The sequence below is a fragment of the Podarcis tiliguerta genome (genome assembly GCF_965153285.1).
Source record: "Podarcis tiliguerta genome assembly, chromosome: 9".
NCBI classification, from domain to species: Eukaryota; Metazoa; Chordata; class Lepidosauria; order Squamata; family Lacertidae; genus Podarcis; species Podarcis tiliguerta.
The window spans coordinates 37787313-37809972 of NC_139542.1; the positions used below are offsets into that span (position 1 = coordinate 37787313).

General features: G+C 38.3%; 1 protein-coding gene across 5 annotated transcripts in view; it reads right to left on the bottom strand.

The window, feature by feature from the left end:
• LRBA (LPS responsive beige-like anchor protein) overlaps positions 1-22660 on the bottom strand; it is a 350444-nt gene that overhangs the window by 43356 nt on the left and 284428 nt on the right. For all 5 annotated transcript variants that reach the window (XM_083456976.1, XM_083456977.1, XM_083456975.1 and 2 more), the window contains exon 48: positions 6582-6749. In XM_083456976.1, the coding sequence (XP_083313102.1) occupies positions 6582-6749 (168 nt within the window). The remainder of the gene's footprint in view (positions 1-6581; positions 6750-22660) is intronic.

The window sequence follows — 22660 nt, forward strand, 5'->3', positions numbered from 1 at the left end:
ATATGCCACAAAGAGGTGCATCTCAGCGTGTCTGAACTAGTATTTTCAGCTATCTGTATGTCTGAATGCAACACAAGAGACCTTTCAGATTTCTTCTTGTGTTGATAAATCTGCTAATCATGTGTTTAAAACTGGACTTTACCAATCTACATAGAATTGCCTACAGAAAAGTGAAAAAGCAATAAATGGATTTCAAAAAGCAATAAATGGATTTCAAAACTGCAATTCAGATGCATAAATTAACCTATTTTTTCTTGTTCTCAATAATAATAATAATAATAATAATAATGAGATTAACTTGCCTTGGCATTTATATTATACAGGGCTTTCTATCATACCGAGAGAAAATAATTATTATTTGAACAAAATTTCCTGTTACCATATAAAGCAGTGAGATTTGCTTGGAAGTGTCTGTTTCTGTCATTATATTATTTTACTTATATATTTATTACTGCCTTCTGTTTGAATTTGGAAAGCCCATGCATAAATGAACGATTGTACACTATGCATTCCAGGAGATGAGTTATACCATCTCTTTTTAAAATGCACTACATCACTTTTTGGCTCATCTCTGAAAGGGAGGGTGAAATGGATTATAGAGATGAGGTGGAGCGGCTGACAGAGTGGTGCAGAGCTAACAACTTGCTCATAAATACAAGGAAGACAAAGGAACTTGTGGTGGACTTTAGGAGACAGAAGAGCAATGTCCAGCCACTTTTGATTGATGGGGTCTGTGTGGAGAGGGTAACAACGTTCAGATTTTTGGGCATTGAGTTACAAGAGGATCTGTCCTGGAGTGTCAACACAAGGGGGCTTGTGAAGAAGGCGCAGCAGAGACTGTATTTTTTGAGAATACTAAGGAAAAACCATCTTCCGCAGAAACTGCTGCTTGCCTTCTATCACTGTGCCATTGAGAGCGTGCTTACTTATGGCTTATGTGTGTGGTACGGAAGCTGTACTACCCAGGACAGGATGGGGTTGCACAGGGTTGTGAAGGCAGCAGAGAGCATTGTTGGCTGCCCACTCTCCACCTTAGAGCGGATTTACGCCACAAGGTGCCATAGGAAGGCACTGGACATAGTAAAAGATCCATCGCATCCTGGTCACTGTCTCTTCGAGCTCTTGCCGTCGGGACGGAGATACAGGACGATGAAGACAAGAACAAGCCGTCTTAAGAACAGCTTCTTCTCCAGAGCGATCTCGGCCCTGAATGGGAAGCCCGGACTTTGAAAGTCATCAAATCTCCTTTGCTGTATTTTACTATATTTTTTTAATTGGTGTTTTATGTATTTTACTATATTTCTTTTAATTAGTGTTTTTATGGAGCAGCCAAGTAATTTCGTTGTCCCCGAAGGGGGCAATGACAATAAAGATATTATTATTATTATTATTATTTTTAAAAAGGCACAACCTTGTTGATTAATTGATAGTGACTTGAATATGACTTTTTAAAAACTGTGTTCAGTTATAATTGTTCTCTGAGGCCCTAATATCACACAATAGGAAAATCTGAAACTGTTTAGGGAAGTCAGCAAATATTCTCAAGGAAACAAAGTCCGGAAACCTATGCTGACACTTGGGACTAAGCCCCATTGAGCTGAGTAGATAAACACAGGATTGTGCTGTAAGGGTAGTTTGGGGTACTGAAAGTTAAAGTATAGATTTTATCTGTGCTGTGATTTCTAACTAATAGCTTCGAAAAAAGGATGGAGCTTCCATTGGTAAGCTTATTTGCTGTGGGAAAGATAGTGGTCAAAGGAAGCTGCTCTGAATTTTGGAATGTGAGAGTAAGTCCTTGAGGAGATGGATTAACAGACAGAGGGATGATGAGCCTGTCAGAGGTGCATGACAAATTCATTTATCACATGGATTGGCAATTTATCACATGCATATCAGTATGATTACAGAGAGATATGCACACAATCAGATTTCATATTACTTTTACCTTCACTCATAACTAAAAGCAGAATAATTCACCTTGGGTTGAGGTGGTACCCAATTCTTCTTGGAATCTTCAAGGTATAATACATCAGAACTGATGTCACAATTTTTAAATATATATATACACACACACATGCATTTTACACTGTAGCCATGGAAAATAAGGGAGAAGGATATAAGATTCTACTTTTTAGCATGTTAGCTATTGGGAGGTTAATTTCGAGTATGCATATTTAGCCACGGATGTGTGTGTATAATCACTCCTAAACATACACCAGAAAAGTTCTTAGATTTAAAAAACAAGAATTCTTGCAGTTTTAATTTTAGAATAAAATCTAATTTTAAGAAAAACAGCTCGGAAAAGGAAATGTGTAATCTAGAATAAATTAGCAAAACCTTTCTTCTTCATTATCTACTTTCTTCTTTTATCATTGCTTAGTATGGTTTTTTAAAACACTGACTCTCTTAAAGATGCACACCTGAACGACAACCACTGGCCACTACATTCAAATGTGCCATATGTGGTTAAAGATCTGGAACACATGAAGCTCCTTTCAGGGACATTTGTTCTGAAAAATCTCTCCACCCATTGTTGCTGCATGTGGATACAGGGTGGATTCAAACAATTATGAAGACTATGCTTGGTTTTTATTGCTGGAGATTATTTGTAAGGGATAATTTGTGACCTAACCCTGAAGCATCTTAGAGTCTGCTTCCGCTCATAATCTCTTCTATCATTGCAGTCCTGACCTTTCTAATGCTCCTTTTCACCCTTTTCCTGATCTATCCTGCAGAACATGGGAAGGAATTAAAATACAAGAGAGTAAATACAACCCCCATGCTCTTGTGTGGGAAAGCCAGGGAACATAACACAATTTCAGCAGAACAACAAAAGGTTGAAGTCTTTATTTAAGATGTCTCACAACATTTCGGAATAGATTTCTAATCTTTTTTATTTATTTATTTTGGCTAATAAACCCTTGTTTTAGGCCAAAGCACAAGCGAGCTTGCCTCTCAGTTTTATTGGCAATACAGCTGTTTTGGGACAATTAAAAATTACATAAAAGTTTAATGTGCTGCAGGCTGTTATGCTGATCACATCATGGAAATAGTAAAGTAGGTAATAAAATCCTTTTATTCAGAAATCATACTGATGCTAGTTTGCCACATGTGTTAACTATTTGGGAAATCATCATAGTGAGAAATAATGTGTTGGTTTTTAGCATCCGGTACTTCTCGGCAAAAAAATTGTATGCCCCTTTTCCTTTTTGCCAAAAACACAAATTTAGACACAGCCTGAATGATTATATCTTTGCTTCTAAGGACCTAACTAGATATATACACGACTGCCATGAACCGATGTCTCCCCCACATGTCTGCCCAATAGCAACCCATAAATGTAATGCATGATGGAATGTCAACAACACTTTTAGCATCTCCCTATTTCATTCCAGTTAACTAGCTCCTGCTTGCAAGAGACATGGAAACACTGGATGTGATTACATCAAGTTTCACTTGACCAGGGGTTTAAAATATTTCTATCACCAAGCCCACCCCACCCCCCGAGAGTGCTGAAAATCATTGAGACCTACCAGCCACAAAATGGTGGCAAAGAGATGGAGCTGTTCATAACAGGGTTTACAGCCAAGCTCTTTATCCATTGTAGTGTGTGGTCCTGACACTGGGCAATTGCAACAGTTAGGGATTTTGATGGTTTACCACCCCTCTCGCTGCCTAGCAGTCTTCCTGCCTGAGCTGACAGAGCTGGGCTTGGAGGCTGGGTTGTGCACTCCTAGACTGCTGGTTTTGGGGGACTTCAACATCCATGCCGAGGCAACGGACTTTGGGGTGGCTCAGGACTTCATGGCTGCCATGAAAACCATGAGTCTGTCCCAACATGTCACCAGCACATGTGGCAGGCCAATCTCTGGACCTTGTTTATTCAACTGGGCAGGAAGAAGGTGATCTGAAAGTGGGGGATATTGACATCAGTCGCCGAGTGGCAGTGAAAGAAGCAACGAAAGCATACTCTGCTGCCTCCCCTGCATCCTTACTATGCATTCCGGCAGAGCTTTTCAGGGCAGTGCAGGGCCTCTTACAATCTGGCCTGAAGGAGGTGGTGGAACTGACAGCAGCTTGCTGTGACTTGTTTGCAAAGCACAATGAGGACATCCACCAGGATTTTGACTCCGCTGCTACAGCAAATTAATCTCAAGGGGTGTCCAGAGCACTTAGTCCTGTTGTGTTGGATGTGTTTCAATTACCAAGGCTCAAGGATGTGGACATTGTGCTTGGATCCATCAGGACGATGACCACTTGAGCCCCTCTTGGCTGATAATGACTAGCAGGGAGGGAACATCTGGCTGGGCCAGGGAGGTGATAAATGCCTCCTTGCAAGAGGGGGTGATCCCTGCTTGCTTGAAGGAGGCAGTGGTAAAACCAGTCCTCAATCAATCCTCCCTGGTCTCATAAAATAAAAGTAACTACCAGCCAGTTGCTAATCTTCCAGAGGGTGTTGCTAGGGGCGTGTTCTTTGGCCCCATGGAGCCTTCAATGTGGGCTTCCTCAGGGTTCTATTTTATCCCCTATGCTGTTTAGCATCTTCATGAAACTGCTGAGTGGAGTTATCCAGAGGTCTGGAATACATTGTCAGCAATAAGCTGATGAAACAGAGCTCTACTTCTCCTTTACATCTGCAGGTGTGGCAGTAGAAGTGCTGGACCACTGTCTTGCCTCGGCAATGGACTAGATGCGAAACCAACAAACTGAAGCTCAATCCAGGTAAGACTGAGGAACTATTTGTGGGCGGTTCCCTAGACCAGATGAATGGGAGGTGCCTATTCTTGATGGGGTTACACTTCCTTTGAATGAGCAGGTATGTAGCTTGGGGGTACTGCTGGATCTTTGCTGTTGCTTGAGGCTCAGCTGGCCTCAGTGGTGTAGAGTGCCTTTCATCAGCTTTGGCTGGTGGCCCAGCTGTGTACCCATCTGGAACAGGGGTAGTCTAACTACTGTTTCCTATGCTCTGGTAACCTCTAGGTTAGATAACTGCAACACATTATATGTAGGGCTTCCTCTGAAGACAGTTTGTAAACTTCAGCTGATGCAAAATTTGGCCATCAGGCAAGACAGTCTGAGCATATTACACCAATCCTGGTTCGACTGCACTGGCTGCCAATTAGTTTCTGGGCCCAATTCAAAGTGCTGGTTTTGATTTATAAAACCTTAAATGGCTCAGAACTTCAATACCTCAAGGATCACCTATCTCCATAGGAACCTACCCAGACCCTACAATGATAATCTGAGGCCCTTCTTCATGTGCCTCCTCTACAGGAGTCTGAAGGTTGGAAACATGGCTCAGTTTGTGGAATGTTCTCCCCACAGAGGTTCAATTGGGGCCTTCATTATACACCTGACTGGGTAACATCCTATACCCTTTTAAATGTGTCTGGGGGACAGGGTTATTGGTTTGTGAGGTTTTTTTGCACTTGTTTTTGTTGTGCATTTTATGCTTTTACCTTGTATTTTTATGTTGTGAACTGCCATGAAATCTATGGTTGAAGTTCAGTACACAAATTTAATAAATAATAATAATATTAATATTCATTCTTTGATTTAAAAACTGTATCCATCTGAAGCACTTTAGGCTTTTCCCTAAAAGCCCACAATGTGAAACCTGACAGGAACATTTAGAAGTATTTTATTTTACTTTACTTACCGTTGTATTAAACATCTGTACCAAGATATGCCACTACTTTAAATATCTAGTAAAGCTAAACTACTAATTTATATAGCTAAGATTTTAAAAGCAAAAGCCACAATCCTGAACGATGTAAGGATATGGATTAAGCTTTTGATACTTCCGAATGTGGTTTAAGAGCACTTGCTACTCTTTGAATAGCTGTCGTTCCAAATCCTCCAAACTGCTTTTTAGATTTTAACTTAAGAAGCATTGGAAGGGAGGGTTGTTTCTAAGAGCAGCTTTAAAAGAAGATGTTACGATCATACAGTAGTGTCTTTCTCAGATGTTAAAATCTGGGACCAGCAGTTACCCTGGCACTGTTTTCTCTGAGTCCTTGACAGAAACTTCTGCTAAGAAGGCTTGGGCTCTAATTGGGCTAACAGAGAGATAATGTACATGCAGTTACCATTACGCTTCCATGAAACCATGCTATGGTGACCGTCTACTTGCTTGCTAGCTTGAGATGGAAAAACAGCAGGAGCAGCTGCATCAGCACTCTGCACCCTGGAAGCAATATAAAGCACTATGGTGGTTGCCTAACTCAGCAACAGGGAGGGTAGGAAAGAAGCCAAATAGGACTAGGTGAGCAATGCAAAACTGCAAAACTGCCTCCCTGGTAACTTGCAGGGGTGATATAAAAGATAAACAATCTAATCATCACAGATATCAATAAGCTAAACTTATTTTGCAATCTGTTTTGTTAGATAATTGTAATTCTAATGTTCTAACGTCTGCTTTGAAAATCATAAGGCAAGAAAGACCCAAACAAACTGCACGTTAGTAAGTTTAAACCAATGTAGTTTTGTTATCATAACACACATACATTTATTGTATGACTACTAATGTAAGAACAGAGTTCTTTGTGATGCTATATTCTCCCAGACATTAACAAGCTTACCTCTCTCAGTACTGGGTCAGTTATTGAATTGAGATTGACAGCTCCTTCATAGGTCAAATAGTAGAACACGTTTAGAGATCTGACAGCCTCAGGCCCTTGCTGTTTGTAGCCAAAAATCAGATCAATCCACTGGTGGAGCTGGCAGGAAACAAATTCGCTCTCCAAGGCCTGCAAAAGAACACAATGCTGTTTATGTAGCTTCATAAACTGCAATGTTACTTAACAACAATGAAACAGTTACAATACATAATTGGTTTGGAAAAAATATGTTTCACAAAGGCAGAGTTAGTGCAACAGTAAACCATGGCTTAGTGCATGGGTAGGCAAACTAAGGCCTGGGGGCCGGATCCAGCCCAATCGCCTTCTAAATCCAGCCTGCAGATGGTCTGGGAATCAGCGTGTTTTTACATGAGCTTGAAAAACATGAGTGTTTTTACTTAAAATGCATCTCTGGGTTATTTTTAATAATAATAATAATAATAATAATAATAATAATAATAATAATAATAATAATAATTTATTATTTATACCCCGCCCATCTGGCTGGGCTTCCCCAGCCATTTATGGGGCCTGCCTGGTGTTTTACATGAGTAGAATGTGTGCTCTTATTTAAAATGCATCTCTAGGTTATTTGTGGGGCATAGGAATTTGTTCATTTTCTTCTTCTTCAAAATATAGTCCGGCCCCTCACAAGGTCTGAGGGACAGTGGTCCAGCCCCCTGCTGACAAAGTTTGCTGACCCCTGGTTTAGTGCTATGTTGATGAGTCTCAATAAGCCCAGGCAAAGCATCAGGCCATTCTGTGCAAATGTTGATCACGGCTCATATTGTCTTTTGAACCTTAACTATGATTCATCACAGAAATGCTGGTAAAACAACAGGTTTTTTGGGGTGGAGTGTGGGTAATATCAAAAACCATAACAATATTATTAAAAGGGCTATATAGAGTTCCCTGGAATGACTCTAAACAAAGGCCTGCAGCAGAGCTCCTAGTGCAAAGGAAGAAAAGCAGAATGAATGGTTTAAATATGCTTTGATAACTTTACATTAATCAGAGATCCCAAACCACCATTAGCATCAGCTCAGCTTCTTTATTAAGAATGCACGTGCCTGTTTCTATTATTATTAATTTAATAGTTTTGTCTATTAAAAGTGCTTTACAAAACCTGTTTTCAGCCATTTCTGAAACTCCTGCTGAATCTCATTTTACAGATGGGGAACTGAGCCTGAGAGTGACATGATCAAGACAGCCAAGTGAATGATGGCTAAGAGAAGCTTTAATCCCAGGTGTCTCATATCCAAATACCACCCCTGCTGCTGGGCCATGCTGGCTCTGGTATAGCGCAAGACAATCTACCCTATTTCTACTTGTTAACAAATTTCTATCAACTTTTGTACAACTCTGACCACAATGTAGAGAATCTCCTATATACGTATGTGTGCATGTACAATATGCATTATCAGAGCATTTAAAGTTCTTTATGCATTTAATTGCAGAGGAGTCCTGGAAACCAGGGAACATGAATCAGGTCTATCTAGTCAGATATGCCCCAGTGTGTAACAGCAAGTTGAATGAAGCTACCTAGTTGGTGAAATTATTGGGAAACCTTTGTATGAAGGCTTTGGGGATAAATGTATAGAAGCATTCATTCTACAAGAGTGGATAACCTACAAGTGTGACAGTTTAAAGTTATCAACTATATAGCAAACATTTGTCAGTATTTGTTAATAAAAACAGACCACAGTATACTCTAATGATTATTGGGGGGGGCCACTTAAAATTACTCCAGCATTTTGATGCAAGATCAGCTATGCAATAATGTATTGTCTTTTTGGGTTAAAAAGTGCAGATGAAACAATGTAAAGAAAAAGGGCATCTTTGTAATTTACAGAGATTAAGCAAGGCTTCCTTTTCAAGGAAATGCCTAATTTAAACTGGGAAATTTACTCAAACCCTGAGAAACTAGTCTGCAGTGTGCATACAGAAATGATTGGTTAGTTTCATTAACTGATGCCTGAAGAAACATTTAAATTGACACATAAAAACAGCAATTGTCTTAATTTGTGTGGTGCACTTCGCACAAAAGCCCTAAATATGTTCAAATTAGAGCAAGCTGCTTGATTGTCACTGCAATCTCATGTCATGTTAATGCATGACAAACATTAAACCATACACTTAAATGGCAATTTATATCATTTAAATGTTTACTGCCTGAGCAACTCATCACTCATTTAAATGTGATTTTCTGACAGCTAATTTCAGTTAATTTTCCTCTATTCACTTAATTAGAACTTTCAATCAAGAAAAGGCCTATCCATATCTTCATGTTCATATCATTTTTTTCATTTACAAGCCCAGTTAGTGGATTGCTAGAAACATCTTTTATAATGGATGACTAGACGGTATATCAAGTCACTCTTCTCTTCCACCCAGCCACCAAAAAATGACCATATGGGAAAATTTTTCAATACATATGCCTACCAGGAAAGCTGCCCTTATTTATGAAAGCAATACTCTGGCTCGTACAAAACCTTTCCAAAACACACATGCACAATTAAAACGATAAAGAACAACTGATCCAATTAAATATTAATGATTTCAAAATTGTTTAATAAGTTGAAAACTGTGAGAATTATCACAAGTGTCTCCATATCAGTATACTCTGTGCTATAAAGTCCCATAAGGCTCAGGAAATGACAATTGTGTGAATTAAATTTTTATTGCTTTCTTTCTAGAAACATTCAATTTCTCTTATAGCTACTTCTTCTAAAATAAAAAGAAGAAATGGGAAGATATATTTACATTCAAAATGAACATGCATATGGCTTGCTGCACTCTAAAACCCTTGATTATATACCAATATACATTAAACTATTGTGGTAGAAATACATAAATTCAATGAGGCTGAATAACTATTCTGATATCTTTCTGCAGTCATGTCAAATTACAAATCATGTATGTTTAGTAAACCTTTAGAAACAAAATAAAACCACCCCACCGGCTCAGAACATGTACATAGTGGAGTGTTGGTGATTTATTTAATCTTTTGCCTAACAAAAGTTAGCATAAACGGGTGCTTTGAGTCTAAATATACTCACTGCAATCCTATACACGTGTACTGAAAAATAAGTTCTATTGAGTTCAATGCATCTTATTACTAGGTGGGTATAGGATTTCAGTCTATGTCTACAAGAGTAAGAAAATGAAATAGCCCTGAAATTTAATTGTAATTTACCTTTCAAGATATTTCTAACATATTTGCCATTGTGTATAAATGTGATGGTTAATTTCCCCCACGCAATTGTGATACCTAAACATAAAGTGACTGAATAAAACAGCAATATTCAAAACTACGATATATATGGTCAGAGACCTTTTGTAAACTGTTGTAAATAAGGTAACAAACTGTAGAAGCAAATGATAAGAATTTCGGACAAATGGGAAAATATTTAAAGGCAGGATAATGGCTATTACAACCTAGATATAATATAAATCCCAGATAGGCATTAGACATTGCCCTGTAAAACAAACTGAATGTCAAATATGCAGTCTATAATGCTTGTGTATGTAAAAATCTTACATATAGCAATTTCTCTCTGTTTCTCCCTCAAACTATGGAGTTCAGTTTATTCATTTAAGATCACTCAAAGCTTCTGAGGCAGACATTGCTCATTAAAGCTACAGTTAAATACGGTGTGCAACTAGGGGATACTAAACTCCTTTCCCATCGCTGCTCTTAAACCCTAACCAATCAATTGTTAGTGCTCCCAAAGCAGACAGGATGCATCATTTACACCCTATATATGCTCTGAGAAAATTTCGTGAAAAAGAAAATCCACTAAAACACCCAACACAGTACTATTATATTCTGCTCTATTGAGTTATTGTAAAATAAATCAGAGGCTAATGCCCAATTGTTAAGGATCAAATAAGACCACAAGAGGACTGCCATGGAAAGCCACACACAAATTGTCAATTCAGTCCTGTGGGACTCATATAAGCCTTGACAAACTGTCTTGGGGCTGATATCTATTTTTTTAATGAGATCTATTAGACCAAGACTAAAACACTTGAGATATGCTAAAAAGTACAATATACAGATGTCAAACACAAACACCTATTAGTAACTTTCATTTATCCAGTCACAAAGCAGATATGCTCCAGGATTCCCTTAATATCAAAGCTAAGATGCTGCAAAGGTAAAGTCCCAATTGCTCATAAATATTCTAAGTGCAATTCTAAGGCACTATTAAAGTACACTACTCAAATTCAAGAAAATAGGTACTGTATATTAATAGACTCGGTCTTTTGTTTCGAAGAAAAAGTAAAATGTTGTAATATAAGTAGATCTTTCATATATTTAAGCAGCATTAGGGTTTAATAAAGGATGATAAATCATGTCTTGCTTGAAATTTAGCTTTTGTAGCATTAGTACTTTATTATCAACAAAATACATGTGTGTGTATAAATATATAATTTGTCTCTTACCGCATGCATACTCTCTCATTTTAAATCACCTTAAGACAATAGTTTTGGGATATTTATCATAGCTCTTTTTTAGTAAAACAAAACATAGACTTACCTTTTTTCCTGGAATGAATATCTGACATCATATACAAAATATTAAAAACAGGGCACTTTCTGTACTGTACATAGTCCAGCAGAATCCAATGACTGTCAATAAAATTCATCATGTGTGCCTATGAGGTGGTCTATATAAATACAGTATTTTGGTGGGCTTTATGTTCTTGCAATTTTGCACACCCAAAATTGTAAGATAAACCTACTACCATTTCAGAGTTCTTAGGAAGTAGTTTTTCAATATATAAAACGTATATATTTCCTAAAAACATGAGCTAAAATAATTTTATACAAAAAACAGAATTTAAGGAATGTGCAGGAAAAAACTGAACAGGAAAAGAAAAACAGTAACTAGTTTCAAGACTTAAAATTCTGTTCTTTCGCTTCAAACGCACATCCCTTTTCTTAAGGACTATATAAATTTGACGATCACATTATACTATGGGCAACAAACAAAATTTAAAAATCAAGCAGTCTGTTATGTTTGCATGTGCTGGATTTCAAACACTAGCAGTAATGTTTCCTTAACACTGATGTATGACCTTTCTAATTTACAACGATGAAGGCTGTTTTTTTCGGCCTAATTAGAACCATTTCAAATTTTCCTGTTAAATATATGATAAAAAGTCCTTTCAACTAAAAAAAAAAATTCTGGAGTTTCTTTTCCATGTCAGCTTTGTTCCAATCAAAATATGCTTTGAATTAAATGATTTTGATTGAATATGTGGATCACATTCCCTTCTAAGATTTAAATTCCGAAAAGGAAAAGTTTAGACTGTTCAAACAAAGCAAGAGCAGCCACTTTGCAGAAAGCTATTCACGTTTACGAAGACTGACAAATTGTTTGTGTGCACCAATAGGTCTAGTCTCTTCAATAGTTACCAGATTTCCTCTCTTCTTAATAAGAAATTAACTCTTAAAATACTGGCTTTGTTTTGGACATCTAGAAGTAAATATGCAAGAGGGGACTATATAAAGAAAAAGACAGACACATTAATGACAGCAGCTTCCTACCTGTTACATTTAAATGAATTTGTCCAATAAAATAAATGGTATTTGCTAACATTTATTTTGTTTTGTTTCTAATTTATTCCTGATATAAACCATCACTTGCAGTAACAACCTAGGTGGTGAATAGTATGCCTCGTAGAGTATAGACATTTTATCAGACTATTTTGGTGTTCTTTAAATATACAATGTGGTGTGATTCTATACATATAGTGACTATTCAGTTGACATTAGCATTCTATGTAGTTATTTTTCTTTATTCCTAAAAACCCAAGGGATAAGGAATAGTACAATGGGGAAGCATAAGAACAGGAACATTATGGAACACGTTGGACTTATTCATTATTTAGAAAGAAAGTATGCACGTATGTAATGCTAAGGAAAGTGTTTAAATCAGACTTCCACCAAAAGGTTCATTGCATTCTGATGCTATTTACTAAGGAGTCAATCTCCCTTGAACAGAAGGAAAAGAATAAAGACTAAAATGCTTTGCTTGTGTTTACATATTGTGATTCGAGGACCCGATCACCGCTTGGGGAATAAAGACACGTGGACACAGAATGTAAGGTTAATGGGTAAGGTAAAGGCCACAACTTTATTGACTCGAAGAAAATGTGTGTGCAATGGTGGGGATGCCTGGCGCGGCTGCGTTTGAGCAGCAAGCCACGCCCCCGCCGAGCTTCCCTATTGGGTGCCCAACTAGGGAGGGGTGTGGCGTCAGCCTTGGAGTTGAAGCAGGGGACGTAGCGCCCCCTGCATGATGCAAGAATCGTCTCCCGCTCACATTCCCTTCCCTCCTGGGAGTAGGAACGGCTTTGTAGAAAGCACTAGCCTGCATATCAAAAGAGAATAGCCTGCACATTTGTAAACAGGATCAAAACTGCCACACACTCTGTACCATGACTGGACATCTACTCAAATGAAGCAAAATGTCCACACTAGAGCCTAAAAAGTTCTGCCCTGTACTCATCGCAGATCATTCTCACAAAACCTTTACCTCTCTCATCAATGGATCCCACCCTACCCCTTTTGTTTGCTAACAACTCAGTTTCTGAATTCTCCTACCTGGTCCAAATGCATATTTTATTTCTCTGATTTAATAGGGAGGGACCTTAGCTCAGTGTTAGTGCATATCCAAATATGCTTAGATTCAGTAACTAACATTTCCAATTAAAGACTCCTGCCTGAGCGGCTCTGCCAGTCCCAGTAAACAATAATAGTAGGCTAGCCAGTTCAGTGGTCTGACTGTATGGCACCTATGTGTGCCCACACAATGCTGATGTTAACAAGGCAAGTTTCTTTCCCTTACTTGCTTTCATACAGATATTTTGGACTACAACTCCCATCATCTCTGCACAGTGTCCATATTGGTTGAGGCTGATGGGAATTATAATCCACAAATCTGGAAGGTGTCAGGTTGGGAAAGACTGATTTACATAGCAAATTTCCCATGCTAAAAATATTTAAAATGCATTCTCAGCAACCTTTACAAAATCCTGGAAGGTAGGCCAGTACTATCTTAAAAAATCTAACCTATAAAGCCAAGCTTTGATACTGATCATTTGGGAATGTACTGCAATGTGCAGCAAATAAATGAACAAGTCTATACCCACCATGTACTATGTCCTGGATAAACTCTGGGTAGCTCTATCAATAATAATATTTTTAAAGCCATAGAACATAATTCCCAATATACTGGTAATCTAGGACAGTGCTTTTTTGTTTTTGTTTTTTAAAAAGGAGCCAGGACTCTTGTTAAAAGTGTTGTGGGTGCTAGTACAAAATGGCTGCCATGGGCAGCAAAAAAAGAAGCGATGGTACTCTATACAGGTAAGTACCATCACAAAAAAGCACTGGTCTCAGAATATAATAATACAGAGACAAACAATTGTTTAATATCCTGAATATTTCTTTGTAATTCATCGCTCTGACTTTAAACAGCAGTTTGTATCATCATGAAAGCATTAGGAAAATTTACAAACTTGATTTCAGCATCCACAGTGAAAATTCACCAAGCATACCATAACATAAACTATTAAAAACTGTTAGGCTCAATCTGAATATGCCCCAATAAAATGCATATTGTTCCTTGCAGATAGAATTGAAGGAGCTTGATCTGCAAGGAACAATCATTTCTGCAAAAATCCCATCAGTTTCTTTTACTGTCATCCATGTGTTGGCCCACTCAAGGGTTGATCTTAAGTAGTCCACCCACCACTCATTTTCTCCCCAACTGATGTGTATCTTGCTTTCTGATACTGCCTTCACTCTTCATTCTTTCCTGAGAGAAATGTGGTTCAACTCTGAACTCCCCACCCCCAAGACCACACTCTGGGTCTTAGAGCCAGATGTTTCAGTACAATACTGCTGATGGCCGCTTCCCTCTGCCTGTCTTGATATATCATGAATATATGATATATTACTTATTGTTACAGATGAGTTAACAAATACACCAGCTAAAATCTGTCTTGATGCAAAGTGATGCCATGGTTTAATTCAAAGCCTCTGTATACTGCTGTATAGCAATTAAGACTACAGGGTACCAGCCAGTACAGAGTGCCGGAAGCTCCAGGTTCTATCCATTTTATAAATGAGTTTCATATCATGATTTTAATCTCGCCCCCCCCCCCCCCCGAGAATGCAAAACGGGCCAGTTCAGATCCATCTAATAGGCTTCAGTTACAAAACTTTTACTGGCTTGAAACAAAACTGAAGACCTTTCAAGTCACAGCTGGACCCAAACACATGCATACATTCGAAAATTGCACAAAGTCCGTGCTCACTTCGGCAGCACATATACGAAAATTGCACAAAGTCCCTGATTGGTATAAAGTAGTCCAGTGAGTAAGGAAGAGGACTGTGCTGTCAGCTATGGGTTGATGCCATTCAGTGAAAAGAAGAAAAACATCTGTCCCGATCACAATTGTGTAAAAGAGATGCAAATCAAGAAATACGGGTGTTTTTGCCTTAGCAAGCAAAGCAAAAGGCCAGCTAAACAACATCTCCTCACGCTGCTATGTCTTGATATGAGTGAAAAGCAGACAGTAAGGCAAGAGTTAATTGGAAGGGAGGAGTGTTGTCTGGGGAGGGAGGCTAACAGAGAGTTAATCAGGGATCACATCCAGAGCCAGGCATGGATAAGCCTCACTAATGAGGCTCAAGTACCCTGCAGTGGCTTTCAAACCTAACTGGCTTCAAACGATGCCACCCCATGACAGAATGCAGCTAGCCATACGAAGAGAGTGATTAGAATAAATGACTACAGTAATTAACTTTGATTTGAAGCCACCTGACTGGAAAGAGAAGCTAGGAGCTGTTTAGCTGAACTCTTCCTTGTAGAAAGGGGAAGCTTTCCTTTACTCTTGTGTTTGTGTGTGTTAGGAGAGCTTTTTTCTTTCAAATAGGTATTGGGTGGCACTAATGAAAAGCAGCTTTCATTCAAGGACCTCCTCATTCATTCTGAAAGGAGGGGAGAAGAAAAGCTTCAAAGGGGAACTAATTTACCTCACCCCAATCACCTTTGGGAGTTTAGAGTTTGCATTGCCACTACTACCACTGTACATATATATTTCTCAAGGATCGCGCTAAGAAAAATTTCCGCTTAACCAGATTCTTGAAACTTTAGTAATTATAGACACATTAGCCTAGATTTCACACAAAAGCAAGAGACTTGAGATTTGTGGTGTTTTTTCCCCATACAGCTTTCAGAGCGGCTTCATTAAAACAAAAATTCTTTTCTGAGGAAATGTTTTTAGTGATAGCACTTTTCCTGACATTGTAAAATGAACAGAGATGTATATATATTTTTTGAAGCTAGGTTCACTGTTTCCCAGTGCTCTGAAGCTGCACATGCAACATCTTAACCCACTTCATCACAACCTGCTGTTTTACAAGTAATTATCAAGCACCGTACCAGCGTTGCCCTATACCTGCTGACTAAACGTTTACCACAAAGTTTTGCCAAGTAGCATCTACAGTGTCATAGCCAGAGCAATTCGCCAAACATTTATTCAAAGACTCTGATTTATTTGACAGTTTTACACCTTCAAGGCAGGGTATAATTAAATATTTTGACAGCTAAACAAAAATTGTATAAATTTCAAAGCTGCTTAAATGGCTAGTGTACCAAAAATGAAAATGTTGTGTGGATTAGCCTCGTTTCCAAAAACGCCCCCTTAGAAAGTTTTTTAAAAATAGATTTAATACTGTTTTACTCATCAAGGTATGAACGTTTTCATTCTGATTTCAGCTGCAATATTATTCATTCTCTTACTCCAAAAATAAAATTGTAGATTCGAAATCTCTTTAAAAAGTAAAACATTAGGTCGTAGTTTCAGGAAATGAAAGAAGTAAGAACTTAGTAGAAAACATTTTATTTCTGCTGTTTCAATTTATTTCAGATACTCATTTGTGCTGGTTCCCAATGGGATCTCACGTTCAATCCCAAGTGACACATAGCAAACTATCTTATACTGTGTCAGACCAATGGCTCATCTAGTTTGGTATTTTCTATACTGTTGGCAGTTCTTGACAGAGATTTCGGGCACAAGCCTTTCCTATCCAGGGACTGAAATCGGGGAAAGTATGTGCTCTGCAACTGAGGTATGTACTCTCCCCCATGTTTCTTCTAGGCTATGGGCATGTGGTCCAACCTATACAGTGAACATTTAAAGACATCTATGGCCAGTATGCATACAATGACAAAGGATAAAATACCCTGTTTTAAAGAGACACAATTAAAATGAACTCAGTAAAACAAATGGTTTAAAGTTAAGACTTGTCTGTTTTTGGGCAATTTTTCTTCAGTCCAGGTTATTATGATATTATGTCTTAAAATGAAATGTTTAATGAATGTATAATTATATAACCATTATTTAAACACCGAGGTCTTTAAGCAAATACACCAAAACACAGATGAAGTGCCTTACTGCGTTGAGGGAAACTGTAATCCAACTAAAGGTAACAATGACCAGTTGTTTATACAAACCTATTGAAATGTTTGGGAGCTAGTTCACATTCTCATGCTATGTTTATATTTCCATTTATCATCCTTCTCCTTAAGAAGAAAGCTAAAAAGGAAGAGCAGCCCAAGAACAAAATCTTGTTTAAACTACGCATGAAGACGTCAGGTAGCTTAACAAATTGAACCAATGTAGGAATGCCATGTATACATCTAAAAACATTATAGTATTACATCGTTTTCCTTGACCCCTGTCTTCCTCCCCTCACCATTCTCCATCTTATACATTAAACAGCCCACAACAATTTGTAATTATTTTCCAAGTCCTTTTCTACTGGCATCCAGCTTAAAACTATCCCACAGTAAAAGAATTCCTAGAATATTTATTTTTTAAAAAATAGAAATAAATGATGTGCAATTTGCTTTCAGTGCTTATTAATCAAAGGCCATATCTAATCTTCATATAAGCTGCTAATTAAAGGTATACCTTGAAGTACTAAAGTGTGCAAAAATATAACAGTTTCATATACTGAATGCTAAGAATGCTGAATAAATGTGGGTTCTGCACATGCAATTGTAAATCCATCCAGAGTTCAAAAATGTTATTTACTACCAACAAGCTTTCACCATGAGAATTTAATTTAGGAACAGCAGTAAATTTCAAAATATATTTGAACTATTTGTTTTTACTTTCACTAAGATTTTTTTAAACTCTCAATAAGATTTTATAAAAATTATGTCTTTGGGTTTTTCAAATGTATACAGCAAAACACAGTGGTCTCAATACAGAGGAAAACCCATGGAAGAAAGTAGACAGGATGTGAATTTCCTGTCCCTCCCCCCAGCAGACCATTAGCTTCCCACAAAACATCTCCAGAGAGTTGTGAGTACCTGGCTGTTAAGGTGGGCTATGGCACAGGGGGGCAACCTCCCCAAATCAGACAGGGACACTTTCCACAAAGAGAGTTTGGCTCCACTTTACCATGCTAGCTACTGTTCATGTGCATGCTTAACACAAACTGTTATCAGGAAGGAATATAAAGTTTACTTTTATCAGGAACGTGGTGCTACTTTTTGAATCTTCATTGCTAACACTGAGGTTAAGATGTGCACCTTTTGTGAATTTTAATTTCACTGAAGTTGTATAAAAGCGCTAAAGCAAACAGCATTACCAGCTTTAAAGCAAATATTTTAAACAGTTCAGCACATAGTTTATGTCCAAATAAAGTCCACTAATATCATCAACTAACAACCCAGCTGCATTTGCTCATGTAATGTTTCACACATGGAAACCAAGATGCAAGATTACCTCATTTATGGTAACACTCATAAACTACATAGTACACAGTAAACATGTCTGCCCAGCAAATTAAAATATCCCTGGCTTATGTAGCAGCTGAAGCTGTCCAGAACCTGTTTATAATCCAATAGAAACAGATATTTGTCTTTAATTTTAGAAATGAGTAAAATCAAATTCCTTTACTGCTCTGCAGGCTCTGTGCCCCAGACTTACTGCTTTGCAACAAAAGACAGGCACCAATTGCTTTTCAAAGGATACATTATAAACAGTCTTAAAGCAACTTGAACTACAACTTTAAACCAACAGTTCATTTATAATTGGCTAAGAAAGGAAACCAGTTTAAATCATTCTCCTTTGCCAATTTAAATCTGTTAGAGAAAATTCACCTGTGTTAGACAACAAAATTCCTACATTCTTATGAGGTGAACCAAAACATACATTTTGGTTTGATTAGCTTTCAGGCAAATCATGCGACAACCGAATTTATTAGTAGATTTCATGCAAGCGTTTTAATCATAAAAACTATAGAGGAGTACAATGAAATTATCCCCCTCCATGATAATAAAAATGGAATTTACTAGTAAATGCCTGCTCTTCTTAATGTTATTAGAACAACCTGGATCCATCATTGCATCTCCTGCAGGTAGCAGGCAGGGTTCTTGAAGCAGAAATGCCACCCAGGAAGGGAAGCCCTTCCTGTGTAGATTGCACAAGAACCTGTGTGGAAGGTTCGTTTTCCAGGCCTAGAACTGATTCTAAATAAAACAACAACAAAAACGAAGAAAGAAACTTAACCTGAACTAAAGAGAAGCAGACAGGAGGACACTGGAGTGGGTAGATCCAAAATTCCTCAACTACCCCTATCCTAAATGTAGAAATTATTTGAGGCTGTACCAGACTTCCTGCTTACACCAGGAAGAACAGGAGTCTACTAATAAAATGTAAGACTTTTCTTTGTGATCTGCCTCCTGTTAGTAATAGTCAAACTAGGGTGAGCAGTAATAAAATGGAAAAGTCAGAACTGACTGCATCAAAATCATTCTGCAAAATCCTCCTGTTGAAGGTTGCTTTGGCAGAGGGGGTCACTATGGCCAATATTGTGGCTAAAGTGGTCCACAACGAAGTAACTGATCTGATCATGGATGAGGTGGTTGATGTGGTATGGATTATTAAGAGCTGAGCTGAGGCACTCTGATCTTAACCAGGTGTGGTTGCCTGGGAATTCAGTGTAGCGCAGTTGAGGCCAGGTGGACCACGGAATAGGGGCATGGTAGTCATTCATAAAAACTACCATCATTATTACCAGAAAACCAATGCATCTGGGAGCTGGATGTGAGAGTTTGTACTTGGTGTTGGGTTACAGACAAGACAGGGATCTTGCTGGCTTTTTCACCCATCCCGCTGCTCAGCCACCTCCATTACTGAGCTGGTGGAGGAGGTTTCTGGCGTGATGATAGAGTACTTGAGGACGTTAGTCTTGGTGAGGATCCAATTCCATGTTGCCTGAGCTGGTTCAGGTCTTGATGGCCATTATGACAACCATGGGGCAGCTCAATAAATCATGCACCCAACATATAATGCTGATCATACCCTCAATCTGGTTTTCACTACAGAAAGGCTTTAATTCTTAGCATTTTATGTCTCAATGCTGCTTTTATAATCCCTATTATGTTTTATTTTCTATTTCTTGAGTTTTTATGCTGGTTTATTGTTATTACGGCATACTGCATTTGTATTTCTATATTCTATTGTTATGTGGAGTGTGGTTTTTTTATTGTAGATTATGGAGGAAGTTCCTTATAAAGCAGGGTATACATTTTTAAATAAATAAATATGCCCTGGGAGAATTTCCAGGCAGCGTGGCTGAGGTTCTAATCTCACTGTGGAGTGGAAAGATGGAGAGGCCCATTGATTCACTCTCCTAAGCATCCTCTCTAAGCCAAAGGGACCCTGAGGCTTTTTCTGAGCTCTAAGTTTTGAAGCAGGCTGGCCAACAGCTAGAGCACAGGTGGCACAAGTCCCAACACAATTTTGACCAAACACAGGTATGAGTGCGCAGTTGCGTTTACCATGTGGTACTGGCAGCAGCAAAGAGAACATACTTATTGACCTCCATCTTCAGTGAACTAAACAGCAGAGCTGTAGATTGATTGGTTCAGACCGCAGCTTGCTGTGAGATATTTGCAAAGCACTTTGAGGGCAAAATCATTCAGAACCATGTCAAACCTGATTCCACAATTAGTGCAGGTCCATTTGAGGTCCCTGGAGCATCGTCTAGCACGAGTTGTTGTGGCCTAACGATATGGCCAGAACACTTGCCGCTGTGAACTCGACAATGTATCCTCTTGATCCCTGCCCAAAGTGGCTGGTAAAATCTAGTAGGAGAAGTTCACCCAGGCATTTGATGGGTGAGATATAATGTCCCTGGCAACCTTTAAATTATTAGCTGTGAGGATATGTGACTGCTTAAAATTGTTTTTAATTTTTTTTTTTAAAGTATTGTTTTGCTATTTTGTTGTTTGCCACCCTGGAGTCTTTGGGGAAGAAAGGCAGGATGGAAGTTTTAATAATATTATTAATAATAAGCCTATCTATGAGAAGTTGCAAAATGACATCTGATCTGGGAGAAATTTTAGAGAGCTGTCATTTGGTTCTAAACTTTCTGGATTCTTTAGACTAGAGGATGGAGGTGCACTCCTCTTTCTACCCAAGAGATGATCACTCAGCTGCAGTCATGGAATATAACAAACTATATAGAGATATATGGCTCACAACCTAAAATTTCTTCCTAAGCATCCAAGCTAATGTTGCCAGGAGAAAGAAATAGAATTGAGAACTGATTAGTGCTTCCTTTACTGGGATCACTTAAGAGCTTTGCCTACTGCCATCAAGCCGGGTCCTGCCTGGGCTTGCAAGAGCATCTCCTAGAATGGAGTGAGGAAACTGGGACTCTCCAGATGCTGTTGGTCTTTAACTCCCATCAGCGCAAGCATAGTTAATGATCAGGGACAATGGGAGTTATAGGTCAATAACAAACCGGGTTTTTAATTCTCAACCCCACCAATTGCCTGAGCCCTGCAAATTAATGTACTAAATCTTAAACTGATCATTTATTCATTGAAAGTGTGCAGTTATTAATCCTGCCCTTGTTTTGCCTGCAACAAACAATAAAAAGTCAGCTCTTTCTATTTATCTGCAACTTTTGCTCACAGAAAGTGGATACACAAAGCAGGACTGAATACATAGATTCTCACAATTACCTTCACAGCCATTCTATAAATATATATATAAAAATAAGTCAATCTCCTTCCTCCCTGACTAGAACACACTTCCATGTCTGCATCATTTGAAGTCTGTTGAGAGCTGATGTTTGACATAAATATTCTAGCTGAGTTTTAAAAGTTTGGAAACTTAGACAAGTGTGTACTGAAAAGATTTTAATACTAGTTAATTTGTGATGGCACACCCACCAGTGTCAGAAAGCCTTGACGTACTCATTATCTTGGAATTCATTTGTTCTGACAATATTTGTGGCTGCTAAAACAACCACATAATGGTCACCTAGTAAGACAGATAAATTGACTGCTTAAGCTTCACAGTAACGTCTCGTTGCCTGTAGCACACTTCCTCCCCTAGACAATTTCGGAGGGTTTGCCCCACCATCCTCCAGCAGTGCCAAAATTCCTCACACAGATAATTTAGATAAAGAGATAGATTGTTGCCCTTTGCTTAAAGGATCCTCCTTCTCCCTATTCACCCTTCTGAATACGTGCCGTATTTCTTTCCTAACACAACACCATTAAGTAGAAGCCACTGGGAAAACAAAAGTACCTAACTTTTTCACATCAACAGAGTCCTTAAGGTTTATAAATTTTGCTTTGAACTCAGAAACTGAAAATTTCAGCATCTACAAACTTTATGAATCCTGAAACTCTGGGTTTGTTTTATGCTTCAAGTTCTACCTTTTTCATCCAACCACTCATATTTATAGCATATCACGTGTGGATTTATCTGCATTATTCATAACGCAAGTATGTAACCTATACACATTATTGTATGAACAGGAACTCCAAGTAAACTCCAGTCATTCAGAATTGTCCTTCAAATTTCTCCCCAGCCTCCTGAATGACATGACTTCAAAATGTAATGACTAAAAGGTCAGCACATGACAGTTGAGCACTTGTGACCCCAAATTAAGAGGTATTATGCTTTATCTACTAATCAGTGAGT